Source organism: Vairimorpha ceranae (assembly GCF_000988165.1).
Source record: "Vairimorpha ceranae strain PA08 1199 chromosome Unknown NODE_80, whole genome shotgun sequence".
NCBI lineage: Eukaryota > Fungi > Microsporidia > Nosematidae > Vairimorpha > Vairimorpha ceranae.
This window is the reverse complement of record NW_020169375.1, coordinates 1-17,263: the sequence shown is the minus strand read 5'-3', so window position 1 is coordinate 17,263 and position 17,263 is coordinate 1. Positions and strand designations below refer to the sequence as shown.

The window sequence follows — 17,263 nt, the reverse complement described above, 5'->3', positions numbered from 1 at the left end:
AGTTTAAGAGTATAATTTTTATCAAAAACCATGTACATTGGTTTGACATGCTTCAGTGATAAAAGAATTTTTTTTATGTACAACAAACAGTCATTTCTTATTACATAAGTAGAGATTGAGAAAAATGTAGCTAAGTAGCATTTGTCTGGCAAAAATAAATGTATAAATAAATTATTTAGAATTGTTTTATTATTTGTACATTTAATAATTTTGTGGTATTACTTAAAGAGCGATTAAAGTATACAAAAATTATTGAAAAAACGCATAAAAAAACTTTTATATCAAACAAAACATTAGATCGAGAGGCTTCTTTTATAATATACATATTAGGACTGTTAAAAAATAAGATTTTATTAATAAAAAACAATAAATAACTTTATTACCATTCAAATTCTCTTAGGGTTTTTAATTTATTTCCTAGCGGAAATAATTCTTTTTTAACCCGTGTTCTCATGTAAAATATTGGACAATCTCTGTTAGCACATAATATTTCATCCTGTAGGCTTCCTTGGCATCTTTGACACTCAGTCCAACATTCATTAAATAATTTTTTCTTATTTTCTACGTCTGTTTGTAATTTTATAAGATGTTTATAAAAATTAGGCTGACAAGATTTGCATAAAATAGTACCAGATGCCTTACATCCAACGCAAGTAACCTTTGCTTGTAAAAATGCATTCATCGGCCCTTTGGCTTTAACAATATTTGTTACTACCCTTGTATGTTCACCCTTTAATAATTCTGATACATTATCTACAATTGGTTCAAATAACCTATGCAGTGGTTTTGCTAGCTGTTGCTCTATATAATATTCAGTATCTATTGGTAAATTATGTTCTAAAACGTAAACTGGATCTTCTGCTTTATCGTATCCTGCAACTTTTTTACCTTTTTCTACCATAATATATGCAACTCTATTCCCCAGCGCACCAGCAGACTCATCTCCCCTTTTACGCATTTTTTCTGCCAATTCTACATGTGCTTGTTTACTAGCATATTTATCTCCTGCTTTTGTTATAGATTTCGAAATTACTAATTGACTGAGGTCTATCTTGCCTTGATACAAATCCTGTACAATTTTTTTAACATAAATTTTGGCACCTTCAACATCTTTATCATATAAAATCTTATTTAAACACGTTTCTATTACTTCCTTTACTAAATTGCAATTATCACGTCTTACAGTTTCAATTCCTTTAGTGTCTATTTTACTCGGAGTATTGGGATTATTATAAATTAATCCAGCATATCTCTTCTTATTAATAAGCAAATAAGGATAATACACCTTCTCAAATTCCAAAGAAACTGGTTTTATAAATTTAGTTGTCACAAATTCCGAAATTTCACTTGCCATCTCAAAAACCCTCTTCATATCATTTTCTTTGAAATTAATCATAACGGAATCGGTATCACCGTAAATTACAATAGAATCATGTGAATATCCTTTTTCTTTACAAAATGTAGATTCTATAATATTTTTAGTAAAAGCAATCATTTCTCTACCAAAAGATGTAGTGCTTTGTGATATCTCAACACAAGGCAGTTTACCTGTATTTGCGCCTGTAAATCCATAAATAGAATTTGCACAAACTTTAATGGCTGTTTGTCTAGCATTTAAACATGCTTTAATCCCAGGATCTGATTCTGCATTCATTTCTTTTTTAGTTGCTTTTCTTGATGCTAATAAATTTATGAGTACTTTAGGAAGAAGACCTTGCTTAACTTTTGAATCTACAAAATAATTATTAGTGGGCGTTTTAGTTCCTCCAAATTTGTCATATTGTTCTTTTGTCAACAACGTTGAATAACATAGATTACGACTAATCATAATAGAAGGATATAATGACGAAAAATCTAAAACTGCAATGGGTTGCGGATAAAACCCGCGCATGGGATCCATAACAAACCCCCCTTCATATGTAGAATCATTATCCTCAACGTCTAATACAGGAATAAGATAATCATTTTCTGCTGCTGCTCGATAAATAAGTGTTAAAACCTTTATTCCTACGCCTCTACTTGAAAAATATTCTAAAGGCACGCCCATCACACGAGCCAATTCTGTATAATTAATCAAAATATTTAGCTTATTAAATAATCTTAAAGGTAAAATGGTATCTTTCAAACAATACGAAGCAATACGTTTTCTAGTATCTTTATTACCTTCCTGTAGATCATGCATCGAGTTGTGTGGCACATCTTCTTTTTGTTCTTGTAAAAAATGTAAACTCACCGAATTTAACGAATAACTTCTTAATTTATGTTCTCGTCGAATAATCTGCATTAGATCAAAAACAATTCGCCCTTCGATAGTTATTTCAGGTGTACTTAATGATCCTACTTGTCTAGAACTAAAAACGGCATCTTTGGCTTTACATGGTTTTTGTGTTCGCCCCAACTTATTAAAATCTTCTATATTTAAGGTGGTGCCTCTTTCCAAAATGTATGGAATATCAAACCCTTTTAGATTATAACCCAATATTAGATCAGGATTTTGATCTATAAAGTATTCCTTCCATGCTATAAGAAGATCCTTCTCCGTGTTAAAACTTCTTACTATTGCACCGGGAATTGGCGCAGTTTCTTTTAAACAGAAAATTACCTGCTCAATCTTGCTAGGATCATCTGAATAAGAAACAGTATTACCGATCTGTATAATTGGATCTTTTGTAGCTACTGGAAAAGATATTTTATCTAAGCTAATACATTCTATGTCTATACTTAAAATTTTAAATTTAGGCAGCTTGACATATTCATTTTTAATTTCCAGTGGCACAACATCCACGTAAGAACAGGATATTACAAATGGATTCGATGATAAAACAATATATCGCTTAATTTTAAGATATTGCATTCCAACAATATTCATATCAACCATAAATCTTAAGACAAATGGAAAATTACTTTCGAATAATTTAAAGCGCACCAACCGATTTTTTATTAGAATTCCCGCTTCAAGAATTGGCTTTATTTGATAAAAAACTGATGGAGTATTAAAAGTTAATTTATAAAATAATGACTTAGATTCAGAATATCCATACAAAGGATATTTCATAGATGTACTGACATTTAAAAGCTTTCCTTTTATCGATAATTTATCAATGGCCTCTCTTATTTCATCTTCAAATATATTTTGATCACCAACTGGTTGAATATAAAAATACGGATTGAAATCTTTAACAAGTAATTGTACAGGGCTTCCGTCTTTCATTGTACCAAATATTGTTATGATTGGTTCAGAAACATTCAAATTCGTTGTGTCAAGAATATAATCAATATCTGTTTGTAAAAAAACAATATCACTTTTTGACATATGGGCTTAAATATAAATTTTTTAGGAGACATTGATCCACTTAATGTATTTTTTTTGTAATTTGATATAAACGCATTTAAATGAGAATTTAAACTTTTATGATTAAAGTCAAAGGTATTATTTTTAATATTGTAAACTATTTAATCTATCAATATTGTTTAAATAAATTCCATATGCTTGTATTGACTGACCATATTTATGTTAAATGTATACTAAATTACGATATTAATTTGCCTAAAAAGGAATTTTTAAAAAAGCCTAAGTTTTCATTAAAATAACTTAAAACATAAACTACTTTTAGTAAATAACTAAAAAGTAAACTTTGTAAAGGACTTAAAGATAAACAAAATTAACATAAAGTTATCTCAAACAAATATCGTAATGAGTTCAAAATAAAATTTAAAATGCATGAATACAAAATGTTGGTAATAAAAAAGACAAGAGTTTATTCTTCACCATCAACACTAAAATTCTTATATTTTTCTACAAAATTATTAATCTGCTGTTTCTCTAATCTAATAAATTGTCCATTAGTTTCTTCGCACATTACACCAACCTCGATATCAAATGGTTGATCTTTTAGTGGATCAAAAGATTTGTAAAGAATCCTAATACCATTCTCAACCAAATCACTAACTTCTAAATCTTCAAGCTTAAGTTTTTCAAGCTCAGTTTTTACAATTCTAGATCCTTTGCCGATAACAGCACTTTTAAAAAATAGTGACTTACCAGAACAATCTGTATGTATAATCTTGTATTCATTATTATATTTAATACAAGTTAATATATTAATTCCAAGAGGCCTGGCCCCTGAATATTTTGTAAACATATGAACTAAAGTTACCAACTGATTTCTAAGATTTTCATAATTAATATCCATATCCATTTGATGCTTTTCATTAATAAGAACATTTTTAAGATGGTGATTAACATATACAATGTCGGTTTCAATACCACATGCCACCTGATATATTGAATCATTGACTTTTTTTATACGATTATTAACATCTGTAATGAACAATTTTGACTCTAAAGGCTTTTCTGCTATCATAACCACTCCTTTCTTATTTTTAATACAAATAGCAGTGTTACCATTGTCCGCTGCCTTTTGAGCGTAGCTAACTTGTAATATATCCCCTGTGTTTGTATAAATTGTGTCTAAATCTAAAATAGCCATGGGCTAAAAAAATCATTTTTTTTTAACAAGTGTAAACACCCTGTTATGGTGTCTGTTATTAACTATAAATTTAGAAGCATGAAAAACTTTTCTACAATCACAATAGAAGGAAATGGAATTCCACTATGGGAACTTAAATATGAAATTATTACACAAAAAAAGATGCAAAGTAAAGACTTTGATCTGTTGTTTTTTGAAAATGCAACTAATGAAAGGATTACTGATGAATATCAAATTGTAGAACGAAACAGTCACATAATAGTTGAAAGAATACCACTATGGATGTCAGGTACTGGTTATTTTGTACGTGATAAAAAAAAGGAGCCATCTAAAGTTTCTAAATATAAGGCAACTCCACCTGAATCGTATGTGTGCTTTAGATGCGGCAATAAAGGACATTTTATTCAGCACTGTCCTACAAATGAAGATAAAGCTTTTGATATTGCCCGCATTAGGAAACCTTCAGGAATTCCCAGAGATTTTTTAGTTCAAGTACAAGAACCAGATGTAAATACAAATACTGGCATGTTGGTTACACCAGAAGGTTATTATGTTAAAGCACAGCCACAAGTACAAGAATGGAAGAGAAACAAATTTGTTGGTTCTAATTTATCAGAAATACCAAGTGATTTAAAATGTAGTATTTGTAACAATTTATTTACTAATCCTTTAATAACAAATTGTCATCATGTTTTTTGCGAAGGATGTATTTCAACAAATACTGAATGTTTTGAATGTAAATCGGAAATAAAATTTGTGAATGAAGATTATGAAAAACGCAAGAAAATAGAAAATTTTTTAAATAAATAATTTAATATTTCTTAATTATTACAATATTTTTTTAAATATTTCAAAACAGTATAAGGGTCGTATTTCAACCAGATCTATTTCTTTCTTATCAAATTCTTCATTTAGGTCTAAATTGTCATTAAATTTAAATTTATCTAAGAAATCTACGTCATAAAAAGACCCCAATTTTTTAATAATTCTACTTAAAACAGGATTGTATCTGATACATGCAAAAAGTAATAATTTTTCTAAAATAATATGTACTCTTTTTATTGGTTGCTTTATATTAATAAATAAATGCTCTATAACTTGCTCTATTAGTAGCATTTTCAATTTGCCAATATTTGCATTAAAAGGATAAATTATATTAAAAAGTGCATGGACTAAATTTTTAAAATCATATCTATATGACTCATAAATATCCAATATAGTCAAAATGCAATACAACTTCTCTTCATAATTACTTAAATTTAAACTATCATTCAATAAAATATATAATCCTTCGTAAAATTCTTGTCTTATATATTTTTTATATTTTCTAATTCCAATAAAAGTGTGTTTAAATTTTTGTTTAATTTTGTCTCTCAAGATTAGAAAATATAATCTTTGTAATCCATCAATTATTTTCCTATGAATTACAAATCCATCTTGTTTTTCTTCATAAGTTTCTTCTTTCCTTCTTTCTTCTTCTATTTTACGTCTCTTTTTCTCCATCTTCCTTTCTTCTTTTTTAAAAGACCTAGTAGTTTTAAAAAACCTATCTTTTTTAGGTTTGCCCTCATTAACTAAAAATTCTTTTAAAAGATTAATGTTAAGAAGTAAAGCTAATGCGTCAGGTGAAAATGGTGTTTCGTACATTTGGTTGACAATATAAAAAACAAGTTCACCATTAATATCGTTATCAATCTTTTTCTTAATGGTTGAAAGACACATTTCAGAAATTTTATTGTTTTTTAGAGTACCTTTAAGGACTTTTTTAACAATAACATCTAAATAATTAAAATGTTCAAAATAATCTAGGATTTGTGTGGCAACATAAAATGACGTATATGATGTATCACTGCATATTTGATTTATAAATGTAGAATACACTTTTAGTAAATTTTTATCATTTTTAGTTATTTCTAAATCATCTTTCTTCTGTTTAACTTTATCTTTTAAAGTTCTTATTTTGTAAAGAGGAATGATACTCTTAAACACTTTAAAAACAGATACAAAAATCAAAGATTTCTCTTCTTCACTTTCTGTCTTGGTATTTAAAATTGCTTTAATCTTTTTATAATTGCTTTCTGGATTTTTTATAATATTTTTGCATAAATTTGCGAGATCTTTTATGTCAATTTGCATAAATGGGAAAAAAATTGAAAAAAAGAAAATACATGATTAAATTACAAAAGAAAGAATATTTTAAATATTTTGAAATCGTGTGATAATTTTAATAATTGATTACAGAAATTTTGTGTATAAAATTATAAATTTTAACTTGTTTACTTGCTTTAAATTAAGAATGTAAAATCATTTACATGACATAAAATTTAAGCATTTTTTAAAAACCTTTGCATGTATTTTTAAAATTTTATTTTTTAAAAGATTGGTTTCTTTCCTACATTTTTCTTCGCTTCTGGACAACGAGCTTTTTCCATATGCTTATGTGATTACGCTTAATAGGCATTCATATTTATATTGCTAAAAGAATATAAAATCAAGTAAATGAAAACTTACAACTCTGTGTATGGCATAATTGGCGACATGATATTTTAATTTTAAAACTTTTAATGTTTAAACGCCAATAGGAAATAACATTAAATTTCGTTATTATTAATTATAAATTAATAAAAGTATATGAACAGCTTTTAACATCTTACCAGTCAGCAACAATCTTTACGTATTTAAATATATAGATAAAATTTGATGCTCAAAAAGCTTAACTACTTTAAAAATATTTTTTTATTGGAAACTTGATGATGTTAATATAATAGACATAAATTTATGTAAAAATAAATTCATTTTTGATTTAAAATTATGTTAAAGTCTTTTTACACCACTTTTTTAATAAACTTTTTACTTGTTACACTAATGCTAAATTTAATATTTACATTCTATATTACTACATTTTTTATAATTATATGCCCTTATGATTGCAGTAGTAGACACTTGTTATTTTTTAAGACGTGGATCTATTAATCAAAATATAAAAAAGATATACATTCCAAATTCAGTTAAGAAAGAATTAATAAATGAACAAAGCCGAGAATACTACAATTTATATAAATATATGATAGAAATTAAAAATCCTTCAGAATCATATGTTAATTACATTTCGTTAATTAACAAAAAAATGCATCTTAATTTGAGTAATGCGGATATTGATATCGTAGCTTTGACTCTTGAATTGCATGAAATATTTTGCAGTACATGGGTAGATACTACTAATCTAAATGAACTAGACGAAGTGGTATGTCTTACATTAGATAATGGCATAAAACAATGTCTTAAACATCTTGATATTTACAATGATGATAAGTTTATATCTAAAATTTATAAAATGCGCTGCTTTGCGTGTTTTGCGATGTATGACGAAAAACTTGATTTTTGTAAAAAGTGTGGTATGAATACAATAACTAGAGTTTCTGTAGTCTTAGATGAAAATAATAAAGAGAAAGTTTTACTAAAAAAAGGTTATAAATTTATACCTAAGGTGTTGTATGACAAAAAAGGCGTAGAACTTAAAAGTAGTGGACAAAGAGAATACGAGCACTATATAAAATCTAAAGGATACAAAGTAAAAAAAAATACACTTACTAATGTATTAGGAGATTTAAAAGAATGATTACTACAATAAAGTTTAAAAAGTTATAATATTAAATTTTTATTATAAGTCTGATAAATAATCAATTTCATCTCGTTCAATTAGTAATTTAATATCATTCTCACTGATTGGTAACATGTTATAGGTGTTTTTTAAACTTTTAAGAATTTTTTCAAATACAATAATTCTTAATCGTTCAAATTTATTTGAAGAAAAACAAACATCATCATCCATAAGGATAAAAAAAATATAAAAAATAATTTAATAAATCTTTAACTTCTTAGCTCTCCAGTGTCTTCTTTTTTTATTGTACTGATCTTTAAATTCTGGAAGTTCACTTTTCCATGCAGGTATAGCTCTATTACTTCTTCTTGCTCTTACTAGCCTGGTCTTAATAATTTCTGTTTTTCTTGAACCCATCTTAGGGGGTAAATATCAAAAAATGTTAAATTCTCTATAATTTTGTTTATTTTTTTATGCATCATTTTGTGTTTTATTCTGATTTTATTTATTTTCAAAATTTAATAAACTTTACTTTATTTTTTACATCATTCAAATTTATGAATTTTTTGTATAAATTCAATTTAAAATTTATGCCCATAAATGGTCGAAATAAGGGAAACTCACTGGGAAGCTGTACAGGCGAAGACCTTTACAAAGTGGTTTAACGACAAATTAAGCAAAGGAAATTATAAACTTATAAAAGATATTTATAGTGATCTTCATGATGGTGTAGCTTTGGGTAATTTATTAAAGTGTTTGTTGAACACCAATATTAATTTTAATCAAAAGCCCTTTACTAGAATACAGAAAGTAGAAAATTTAGAAATTCTTCTTAAATTATTAAAAAAGCAAGGATTGCTTTTAGTTAATATTGGTCCAGAAGATATTGTTGATTGTAATAAAAAGCTTATTCTTGGTCTTATATGGACATTAATTTCTAAACTATCAATATCTGATCTGGGAGCAGGAGACTTATCATTTAAGGAAGAGCTTCTTAGATGGTGCAAAGAAGCTACAAAAGATTATAGGAATGTTAATATTATAGATCTATCTAGAAGTTGGCAAGATGGTCTGGGATTTAATGCATTAATACATAGGTTTAGACCGGAATTAATTTCTGATTACAATAATTTAAAATCTGAAAATAGTCATTTTAATTTAGAACGGGCATTTGATATAGCAGAAAAAAGTCTTCAAATTCCTAAATTATTGGATATAGAAGATGTCGCTGATGTAGTTAAACCAGATGAAAAATCTATGATAACTTATTTGTCGGAATATTATAAAAAATTTTATCAATTTGAAAAAGATCAGATTAGTAAAAATTTACTTGACAGCTTGTTAAATAAAATTGAGTGGTCACTTCATTGTAGAAATTTCTACGAAATTAAGGTTAGAAGTTTTTTGAACAAACAGAAAATTTATCAAGATAAGAAAAAAGATCTGGAACTTTTACTTAAAAATGTAAATATTTTAAAAAGTGAAATGCAAGAAATTAATAGTACGTTATCGGCTGATTATATTAATATATACAGCACTTTCTCAGAAATTAATTTACTTCATGATTATTACAATATTAAAAAATACATTCCGCCCTCAGATATTTCTATTGATAAAGTTAATTTTTTATACGAAGATATGAATTTGTTTTTATGTAACTGTTTACAAATTGGTGATGTCTCTGATGCGGAAACTAAGCTTAATAATAAACTTGATTATATTAAAAATATAATTGGTGGCGACAATGATTTCGAAAAAAAGCTTATTTTATCAAATGAGATAATTAAAAATGAAGAGAAGTTTGAACAAAAGCTTGTTGATTCAGATTACAAAAATATAAAAGAAGTAGTTTTACAATACATTGAATTTTTAAATTATTTACATAATGAAAATATTATTAAAGAAAATACACTAAAAAAAGCCTGTGATCTTTTTAATAAATTTGGGACTGAAATATCATTTAAAGATTTTAGAAGTATTATTTATAAACTTGGCATATTTTTAGATGATGATTTCCTGAATAAGATTGATTTTAATAACAATAAATTAACTAAAGAAGATTTTATTGATACATTTAAAGTTATATTGGCTAGATCATATGACCCTATTTTAGTAAAACAAGCACTTTGCAATATTAAAGATGGTGTAGAACTTGATGAAAATGAGCATAAGAATTTGTACTGTTTCAATAAAAAAGAAAAAAACCTTAATTTGTCTAAAATTATAGATGAATTTTTAAAGTAAAATTATTTTTATTTCTAATTGATTTTATTTGTATTTTAAAGAAGTTTTATTTTTCTAAAAATGCTAAAAAACATTACTAGTTTACAAGTTTTATATACCAATAATATATTCGTCTACGTCTTTAAAAAAAATCGCCAGGTTTTTTTTATCTTTTTCATCTAAAGATACCCACAACCTTTTTAGTACAAATTTCATAGAATTTTTCTTTAAGAAAACTTGATCATTTATTTTTATAAGACTACTTTCTAATTCTTTATTATAACCTTCCAGTGATTTTAAAAAGATATTAAGTTCTTCTATTGATAGTTCATTTAGTACAGATGTTTCGATATCTTCTTTTGATGCAATTTCTATAATTCCACGATATAACTTTGGCATAAAAACGGGTATAAAAAATCCTAAAATAATTTAAACAAAAAACAATTAGTTTTTATTTCTTCTCAAGATGTAAAAAAAACAAATTTTTAGGTCAAAATAATTTAAACAAAAACACAGTTGGTTTTTATTTCTTCTCAAGATGTTAAAAAACAAATTTTTAGGTCAAAATAATTTAAATAAAAACACAGTTGGTTTTTCTTTATTCTCAAGATGTAAAAAAAATAAATCAATTTTAATGTACAATATTTAAATATAAAACAAGAAATATAAACATTTATTACTTAAAATAATGCTGTATAGTAAAAATAGACTTATTATATCTTTTATCTCTTTCCAATACACACAAGAAATCTTTCATATTAAGAATTCTTGCATTTACTTTCTTTTCAATATGTTTATCATCGTATGGTGAATAAATAGATTTAAATTTTGTTATATTTTTATTAACAATGGTCTCTTCTCCACTCATCCAACTTTTTTGTTGTATACCAAGTGCTTGCATAGCCACTGTATTACTTAACTTTTTTTTGACTACTAAGTCTTCTCTTTCTTGTATATTTTTTTTCTTAGTTTTTTTATCTTCTGTATTTTTTAGATTTAATTTCTCCATTTCTGTTTTCTCTATCTGCTCTAGGCACCACAGTTGCCTTGTTAGATCATTTTTTATTTGTACATTTTTATCAAGTAATAAGCATTCTACCCTTACTTTACTCATCTCATCCATTTTATCGATAAAATCTATTAGTTTTCTTCTTAAAATAAAGAATAATAAAGTGTAAACATCTTCACTGACCATAAGCTTCCTATTTTTAGCCAATTTTTGTACATATTCTTTAAATAATTTTACATTTAAAAGAGAATGTATTTGTCCTTCTACATCTTCATAGTCATCATTGGCATATGAAATATTGTATTCTAAGATTTTTTCGTTTTCTTCTTTTAGATCCACACCCGAATATTGAAGAATGTCTTCTAAATGTTCAGTTTTGATTTCAGTATTTCGTGGGAACAAATTAGCATATTCTTCTGGATTTAAAATTTCTTTACAGATACCAAAGAAATCTGTAGGACTGATTTGTTTATTACTTGCTGCAAAATAAGCATCTTCAATTCTTCTTTTTTTGTAATCTGAGAGAAGTTCAAATGCTTCTTTATTCATAAAAAGGGATATTTTTGATAAAATAAAAAAGGAATTTAAAACTGTACAAGGCGATCTGTGCTTTTTAAAGCCTAAATTTATATCACAAAACATTGAAATTAAAACTGTACAGAGCATTCTACGTCAAGTAATTCGTAAATTTAAAATATGTTGTTGAAAATTGCACAAAGCGTTCAAATCGAATAATTTGATAATTTAAAAAAAATATTGTTGTAAAAACTGTACAGAGCATTCTACGTCAAGTAATTCGTAAATTTAAAAATATGTTGTTGAAAATTGCACAGAGCGTTAAAAGATTAATAAAACGTAAAAACTCAAAATTTATTTATTCAACATAAAATTTCAATTATCAATTTACAACTTCAATATATTAACACTTTTTTTAAGTATTCAATATCATATCCTTTTTTCATTAAATTATCTTCATTTGCCTCTAAAAAACCAAGAGAATCCTTTTCATTTAATTGCTTAACAACTAAAAAAGAAGCAATACCTATTTCATCTACTTCCACCATTTTGTCTTTTATAAAATTAATAATAATATCTGCACTTTCTGTCTCCCCAAAAATTCTAATAGAATTTAATGCTAATATTCCCATGTATAAAATTTTACATCCTGTAATATTCTGAATAAGATTCTCAGAAATAAAAATGTTATAAACATAATCCCAATCTAAAAAGTGCCCCAGTGCCCTCACAGAATAAATATATTCATAGATCGCGGGATTTATTTTACCTTTTACAATTATTTCAATATCTGATTTAATTTTTAATAAATAATCTTCTAATATAACTTGTTTCTGAAAGTTAAATATACTTTTTAAGTTATTTAATGATGTAATAATAATCTTCTTATTTTTATGTATTTCTAAATCTATTTTATATTGAAATGATAGTATCATGTGTAGTGTCATCTTTAAAATATTTAAATCTGATTTTAATTCTTTATTAAATATACAAAATGCATAAAATACTAGTTTAGAAAAATCTTGTAAATAAAGAATAAGATCATGAATAATAACACATTTCTCTAAATCTGTAAATTCAGTACTTAAGGCTAGTAAGGTAGAACATACAGATGTAAAATGTATCTTATTAATATTTAGAATAAGGTATTTCAGTATATGTGTCTTATTTTCCTGTAGATATTTTTTTACATTCTTTCCGTGAGACACTTTTGTAACTTCAAAACTGTTTATGACGTAAGTGTCTGAACAGAAATCCATAAATTCATCAAAATATACATTATCCTTAAAAAGTCTGACCACCTTTTTTTTATTTAGTAAAACTTCTAAATCTTCTTTAAGTTTGTATTTGTACACCCAACATATTTCAGGAGCGATATGTGGTAAACTATCATTTGTAGTGCAAGCTACACTGTCAGATTTTAATTTATTATCATCTTCTTTTACAGGCACTGCAGTGCAACTAGAAGATTCAGTTATTTTTACTCTTTTAGTGTTTATTTCTACAACATTGTCTATATGTCCATTAAGTAACTTTGTTTTATTACTTTTTATATTTTTAATCTCTTTTAAAAGTAGATTAATCATTATTTCTTTATCTTCTAATAATTCTTCAAGTTCTAATATTTTACTTTGTAATCTAAGAATTTCATCATTCATGCAAGGGATAAAAAATGTGAAAAAAATAAACTACGAAATAGAAAGTTAAAATTTAAGTGTAAAAATAAAGAGAAGATGGATATTTAAAAAATATTTATGTAATTGTTGTAAGTAGGATATATGGTGACATCATGAAATAATAAAGAAGTTTGATCTGCCTAGGTTTGACGCTCATATAGTTGTGTGATATGAAACAATCAAGCATAAATGTCTATATAAAGGAATTTGAAATCAACAGGCATGTTTAAAGAAGGTAATAACAACAGTAATTATATTTGGATATAGTTTTTATGGTATATTATAAATACATAATTGTTGTTAGACTCAAAGGATAGAGAAGTAATAAAAAAACAATCAGTGATTAAGAATCGAAAAAATAAAAAAATATTTTATTTAGAAGTGCATTTTTAAGTTATTTGCAGAAACATTTAATTTTGATACATAGACTGTAAAAGTCATAGATAAAACTTGTAAGAGATTTAATTTAATCAAAATTATAAATATTGTATTATTCATATTTGTAAATATTTTCTATATTAAAATAAGCTATTTTGGATTAATCTAATATCTCAAACGTAGATAAACTTAGAAAAAGGTGGAAATTATAAATGTGATATTATAACACTATAGAAATAAAAATAGGTAAAGAAAATTCATTTACAAAATGTCACTTTTTTTTATAAAAATAATTCATAAATGGTGTATGACAGAGTTGTAACAAACCACCATCATTTTAGCATTTAAAAATTAAAAATAAATTGCTATGTTTAGTAAATGTTATTAAATTAATTAAAAGGATTTTTTTGTCTGACGATCTGAACCTTAAAAGGAAAAAATCAGCTAAGATCTTAAGAGCAAATCATCTACATAAGCTTATTTATCAATAACTTAAAATAAATATGTAAAGCAATCCTTAGACTATATTTAGTGAATATTAACTTTATTTCTTTTAGAATATAAAATATCTCTTTTAATTTTACTTTTGCACTATAAGAAATGTTGATTCTAGCAACTGAATAACATTAGTTATATTAAATTGTTGAAATACAATGCCAGTTCTTTTTACGTCAATTTATTGTAAAAAGCTAAATGTGATGATATTAAAAATAACAAAGATGAGGATCATTTTATGTTAAAAATTAAAAATAAATAACTAATTTAAAATGTTATATTATTTATAAAAAATTGTCTTGCATCTAATTTAAAAAATTTCTTCTGTAGTGTTGTATTCTTTCAAGCAAGACCTGTTACTTCAAATATTATTTGTACAGTTAAAAAACATGTAAATTAAAATTGTTTTTATTAGTGCATGATTTTTTTATTATTTGTATTATAATATTTTTTTAAATTAAAAACAATATTATTTTCTTTTTCTAAAGTAACGTATTAAATAATATTTATTACATTTTACACATTACATTAAATTTAATTAAAGTACTAATTTCAAAAACATATTAATTAAATATAAAATTTAACATGCTAAGATAATTCACTTCACAACAACTGACTATAAATTCTTCATTATCATAAATACTTCCTTCCTCATACAATTTATTTATATTAATAAGCCGCTTGTTGATTTCACAATCAATTTCCCTGCAAATTCCAATATTCCATTTTTTATTAAACACCCAAGTATCTCCCCCTTCAGTATAAACACTCTTATACTTCATTAATGAAAATAATCTTCTTTTATAATCATTAAACAGACAATTCTTAGCAATTTCGCTATCTTTTATATGTTCCACATTAGATAGTAAATTAAATATTACTTTTTCATGTTTAAATATTTTACATATTTCTGTTTTCATTAATAACTCTTTAGTATTCCCCTTTACATATTTACCTGTCTCTACATCTTTATTAATCACACCAAAGTTAAGTAAATATTTAAGGTATTCTTCAATATTACTAATATCATTAATATATGATATATTATCTTTAATTAATATATTACTACTTTCTAAGCTATTTAAGACATTTTGCACAGTAATATCAGAACATTTACACACAGCTTTGTACACTTCTGACATAGATCTTGTGTATCTATTTTTTATTAATTGAATAGTGTACTGATCTACTAAGGCTTTATCAAGCTTCTCGTAATTAACTGTATAAATATTAGATTTAGATCTCTTTATGGATCTAAATACTGGAATAGTAATAATATAATCATCTTTATAAATATCTAATTCAGTATTAATTAATTTGTATGATCCAGATAATAAAACGGTAAAAAAATGTTTATAATTTGTAATGTCATAAATACTTCTAATATATGATAAGTATAAATTATAATACAATCTTCTGTTGGGTGTAAACGTATAATAAAGCTTTGAGTTAAGTTTGTAATAAGAAACTATATTTCTTTGTATTAATAATGCCAATCCTTGGTAAATAAGTGATATGTCAGAATTAAAAATACTGCTATGTATTTGAGATACAGTGCTATTATTTTTATGACTTAATGATACACATATTGCATGACAAACAGTACCATAATCTTTATACAATTCAAGATTCATAAAATAAGGGGATAGAATAAAAATAGATTAGGAATAAAACGTATTTATATTTAATTTAATAAACTAAAAGAATAAAGAAAAATACTTTTTATAAAAATTTATAAAATACTCTTTTGTTATTGAATGTGCTAGTAAATTATAAATTTAATGGCATAAAAATATTTAAATTGTTTATATTTAAGACAGAAAAGATAAATAAAAAATAATATTGTTAATGCACTGTTTAAAAATGTTGGTTTAGATATTGGGCCAAGTGTTATTAAATAAATTTAGCACAAGGTCATTATTTAAAAATTGTCTACTATATATTTCTAATAAATTTATTTTAAATTAGTAATTTAAAGCTGTAACAGTCTTTAAGCACATTAAATTCTTTGTAAGTAAAAAAAATTATAACAAAACTAAATGTTTTTACAGTGAAGTTTTTGGTGACCTAATGGTTTTTCTTCTTTTGCTGGTTTTTATTTTTTAACAACAAACTTTTACTTTTATAATTTTTTATAACAAAACTAAGTTTTAAAACTGTGAATATTAAAAATTTATTGTTTTTATAACCATTTAATATAAAAATGTATTTATACAGGACAAGAAAAGATTTATAACCTGTAAGTTAAAAAAATTTAGTATATTCGCTAATCATAAAATAACCTGTATCCTTTAAAACCAAAATAGATTTTAAATATAATTAAACTTAACATTAATTGCGTTTTTAACTTATAAATTAATTACAAAAAATTTTGGTAAAATTAAACTGCTAGTGGAAATTAAGTGCAGTAAAAACTTAAAAAATTTAACACTTATTAAATTAAAAATGCAATTGACATATAGGTTTAATTATACTATATTTAAATCATTATACACCTTAAAAAGTTTCAACTTGTACATTTAAAATTGCAAATATTAAATATAAATCTTAAAAAATATTTCTTAACTACAAATTGCTAAACTTTACCATTATAATGTTTAAAAAACATACAAATAATTTTAAAATCTATAATAGTAAAAAATTAGAATTAAATAACTAAAACCTTTCACGTTAAAAATATTATAAAAAAAACTCTATGTAAACAAAAAAACAAATGAATATAAACAAAAAAATATTCACCACGCAATTTTGTTAATTTTTTTATGTACGTATTTATATTATTATTTAGTCTATATAAATGTATTTCTAATTTAACGTGTCAAAAATATCAAGTATATTTAATTTAGAAAGCAACGGTCTAAAAGTAAATAATAAG

General features: G+C 24.7%; 12 protein-coding genes across 12 annotated transcripts; 3 read left to right on the top strand and 9 right to left on the bottom strand.

The window, feature by feature from the left end:
- Positions 1-379: 379 nt before the first annotated feature.
- AAJ76_8000013951 (dna polymerase delta catalytic subunit) lies at positions 380-3,313 on the bottom strand (the record flags this gene model as incomplete). Its single annotated transcript, XM_024476419.1, has 1 exon — positions 380-3,313. One exon carries the CDS (start codon positions 3,311-3,313, stop codon positions 380-382), a length of 2,934 nt encoding a protein of 977 aa, XP_024330101.1.
- Positions 3,314-3,758: 445 nt separating this feature from the next.
- AAJ76_8000012774 (proteasome subunit alpha type-3) lies at positions 3,759-4,490 on the bottom strand (the record flags this gene model as incomplete). The annotated part of the gene is made up of 1 exon (XM_024476418.1): positions 3,759-4,490. The coding sequence occupies one exon, from the start codon at positions 4,488-4,490 to the stop codon at positions 3,759-3,761; it is 732 nt and encodes a 243-aa protein (XP_024330100.1).
- A 45-nt stretch (positions 4,491-4,535) lies between these two features.
- Positions 4,536-5,300, top strand: AAJ76_8000012728 (ring zinc finger domain-containing protein; the record flags this gene model as incomplete). The annotated part of the gene is made up of 1 exon (XM_024476417.1): positions 4,536-5,300. The coding sequence occupies one exon, from the start codon at positions 4,536-4,538 to the stop codon at positions 5,298-5,300; it is 765 nt and encodes a 254-aa protein (XP_024330099.1).
- An 18-nt stretch (positions 5,301-5,318) lies between these two features.
- Positions 5,319-6,626, bottom strand: AAJ76_8000010638 (nuclear pre-ribosomes export protein; the record flags this gene model as incomplete). The annotated part of the gene is made up of 1 exon (XM_024476415.1): positions 5,319-6,626. One exon carries the CDS (start codon positions 6,624-6,626, stop codon positions 5,319-5,321), a length of 1,308 nt encoding a protein of 435 aa, XP_024330098.1.
- Positions 6,627-7,413: 787 nt separating this feature from the next.
- On the top strand, positions 7,414-8,109 carry AAJ76_800009850 (nucleic acid-binding protein; the record flags this gene model as incomplete). The annotated part of the gene is made up of 1 exon (XM_024476426.1): positions 7,414-8,109. The coding sequence occupies one exon, from the start codon at positions 7,414-7,416 to the stop codon at positions 8,107-8,109; it is 696 nt and encodes a 231-aa protein (XP_024330097.1).
- Positions 8,110-8,151: 42 nt separating this feature from the next.
- AAJ76_800008942 (hypothetical protein) lies at positions 8,152-8,322 on the bottom strand (the record flags this gene model as incomplete). The annotated part of the gene is made up of 1 exon (XM_024476425.1): positions 8,152-8,322. The coding sequence occupies one exon, from the start codon at positions 8,320-8,322 to the stop codon at positions 8,152-8,154; it is 171 nt and encodes a 56-aa protein (XP_024330096.1).
- Positions 8,323-8,349: 27 nt separating this feature from the next.
- Positions 8,350-8,508, bottom strand: AAJ76_800008756 (60s ribosomal protein l39; the record flags this gene model as incomplete). The annotated part of the gene is made up of 1 exon (XM_024476424.1): positions 8,350-8,508. One exon carries the CDS (start codon positions 8,506-8,508, stop codon positions 8,350-8,352), a length of 159 nt encoding a protein of 52 aa, XP_024330095.1.
- Positions 8,509-8,691: 183 nt separating this feature from the next.
- AAJ76_800008572 (ca2+-binding actin-bundling protein fimbrin plastin) lies at positions 8,692-10,335 on the top strand (the record flags this gene model as incomplete). The annotated part of the gene is made up of 1 exon (XM_024476423.1): positions 8,692-10,335. The coding sequence occupies one exon, from the start codon at positions 8,692-8,694 to the stop codon at positions 10,333-10,335; it is 1,644 nt and encodes a 547-aa protein (XP_024330094.1).
- Positions 10,336-10,425: 90 nt separating this feature from the next.
- On the bottom strand, positions 10,426-10,713 carry AAJ76_800006551 (hypothetical protein; the record flags this gene model as incomplete). Its single annotated transcript, XM_024476422.1, has 1 exon — positions 10,426-10,713. One exon carries the CDS (start codon positions 10,711-10,713, stop codon positions 10,426-10,428), a length of 288 nt encoding a protein of 95 aa, XP_024330093.1.
- Positions 10,714-10,990: 277 nt separating this feature from the next.
- On the bottom strand, positions 10,991-11,872 carry AAJ76_800005392 (taf4 transcription initiation factor tfiid component; the record flags this gene model as incomplete). Its single annotated transcript, XM_024476421.1, has 1 exon — positions 10,991-11,872. The coding sequence occupies one exon, from the start codon at positions 11,870-11,872 to the stop codon at positions 10,991-10,993; it is 882 nt and encodes a 293-aa protein (XP_024330092.1).
- Positions 11,873-12,234: 362 nt separating this feature from the next.
- Positions 12,235-13,497, bottom strand: AAJ76_800003767 (hypothetical protein; the record flags this gene model as incomplete). The annotated part of the gene is made up of 1 exon (XM_024476420.1): positions 12,235-13,497. One exon carries the CDS (start codon positions 13,495-13,497, stop codon positions 12,235-12,237), a length of 1,263 nt encoding a protein of 420 aa, XP_024330091.1.
- Positions 13,498-14,951: 1,454 nt separating this feature from the next.
- AAJ76_800001242 (hypothetical protein) lies at positions 14,952-16,022 on the bottom strand (the record flags this gene model as incomplete). Its single annotated transcript, XM_024476416.1, has 1 exon — positions 14,952-16,022. One exon carries the CDS (start codon positions 16,020-16,022, stop codon positions 14,952-14,954), a length of 1,071 nt encoding a protein of 356 aa, XP_024330090.1.
- Positions 16,023-17,263: the final 1,241 nt, after the last annotated feature.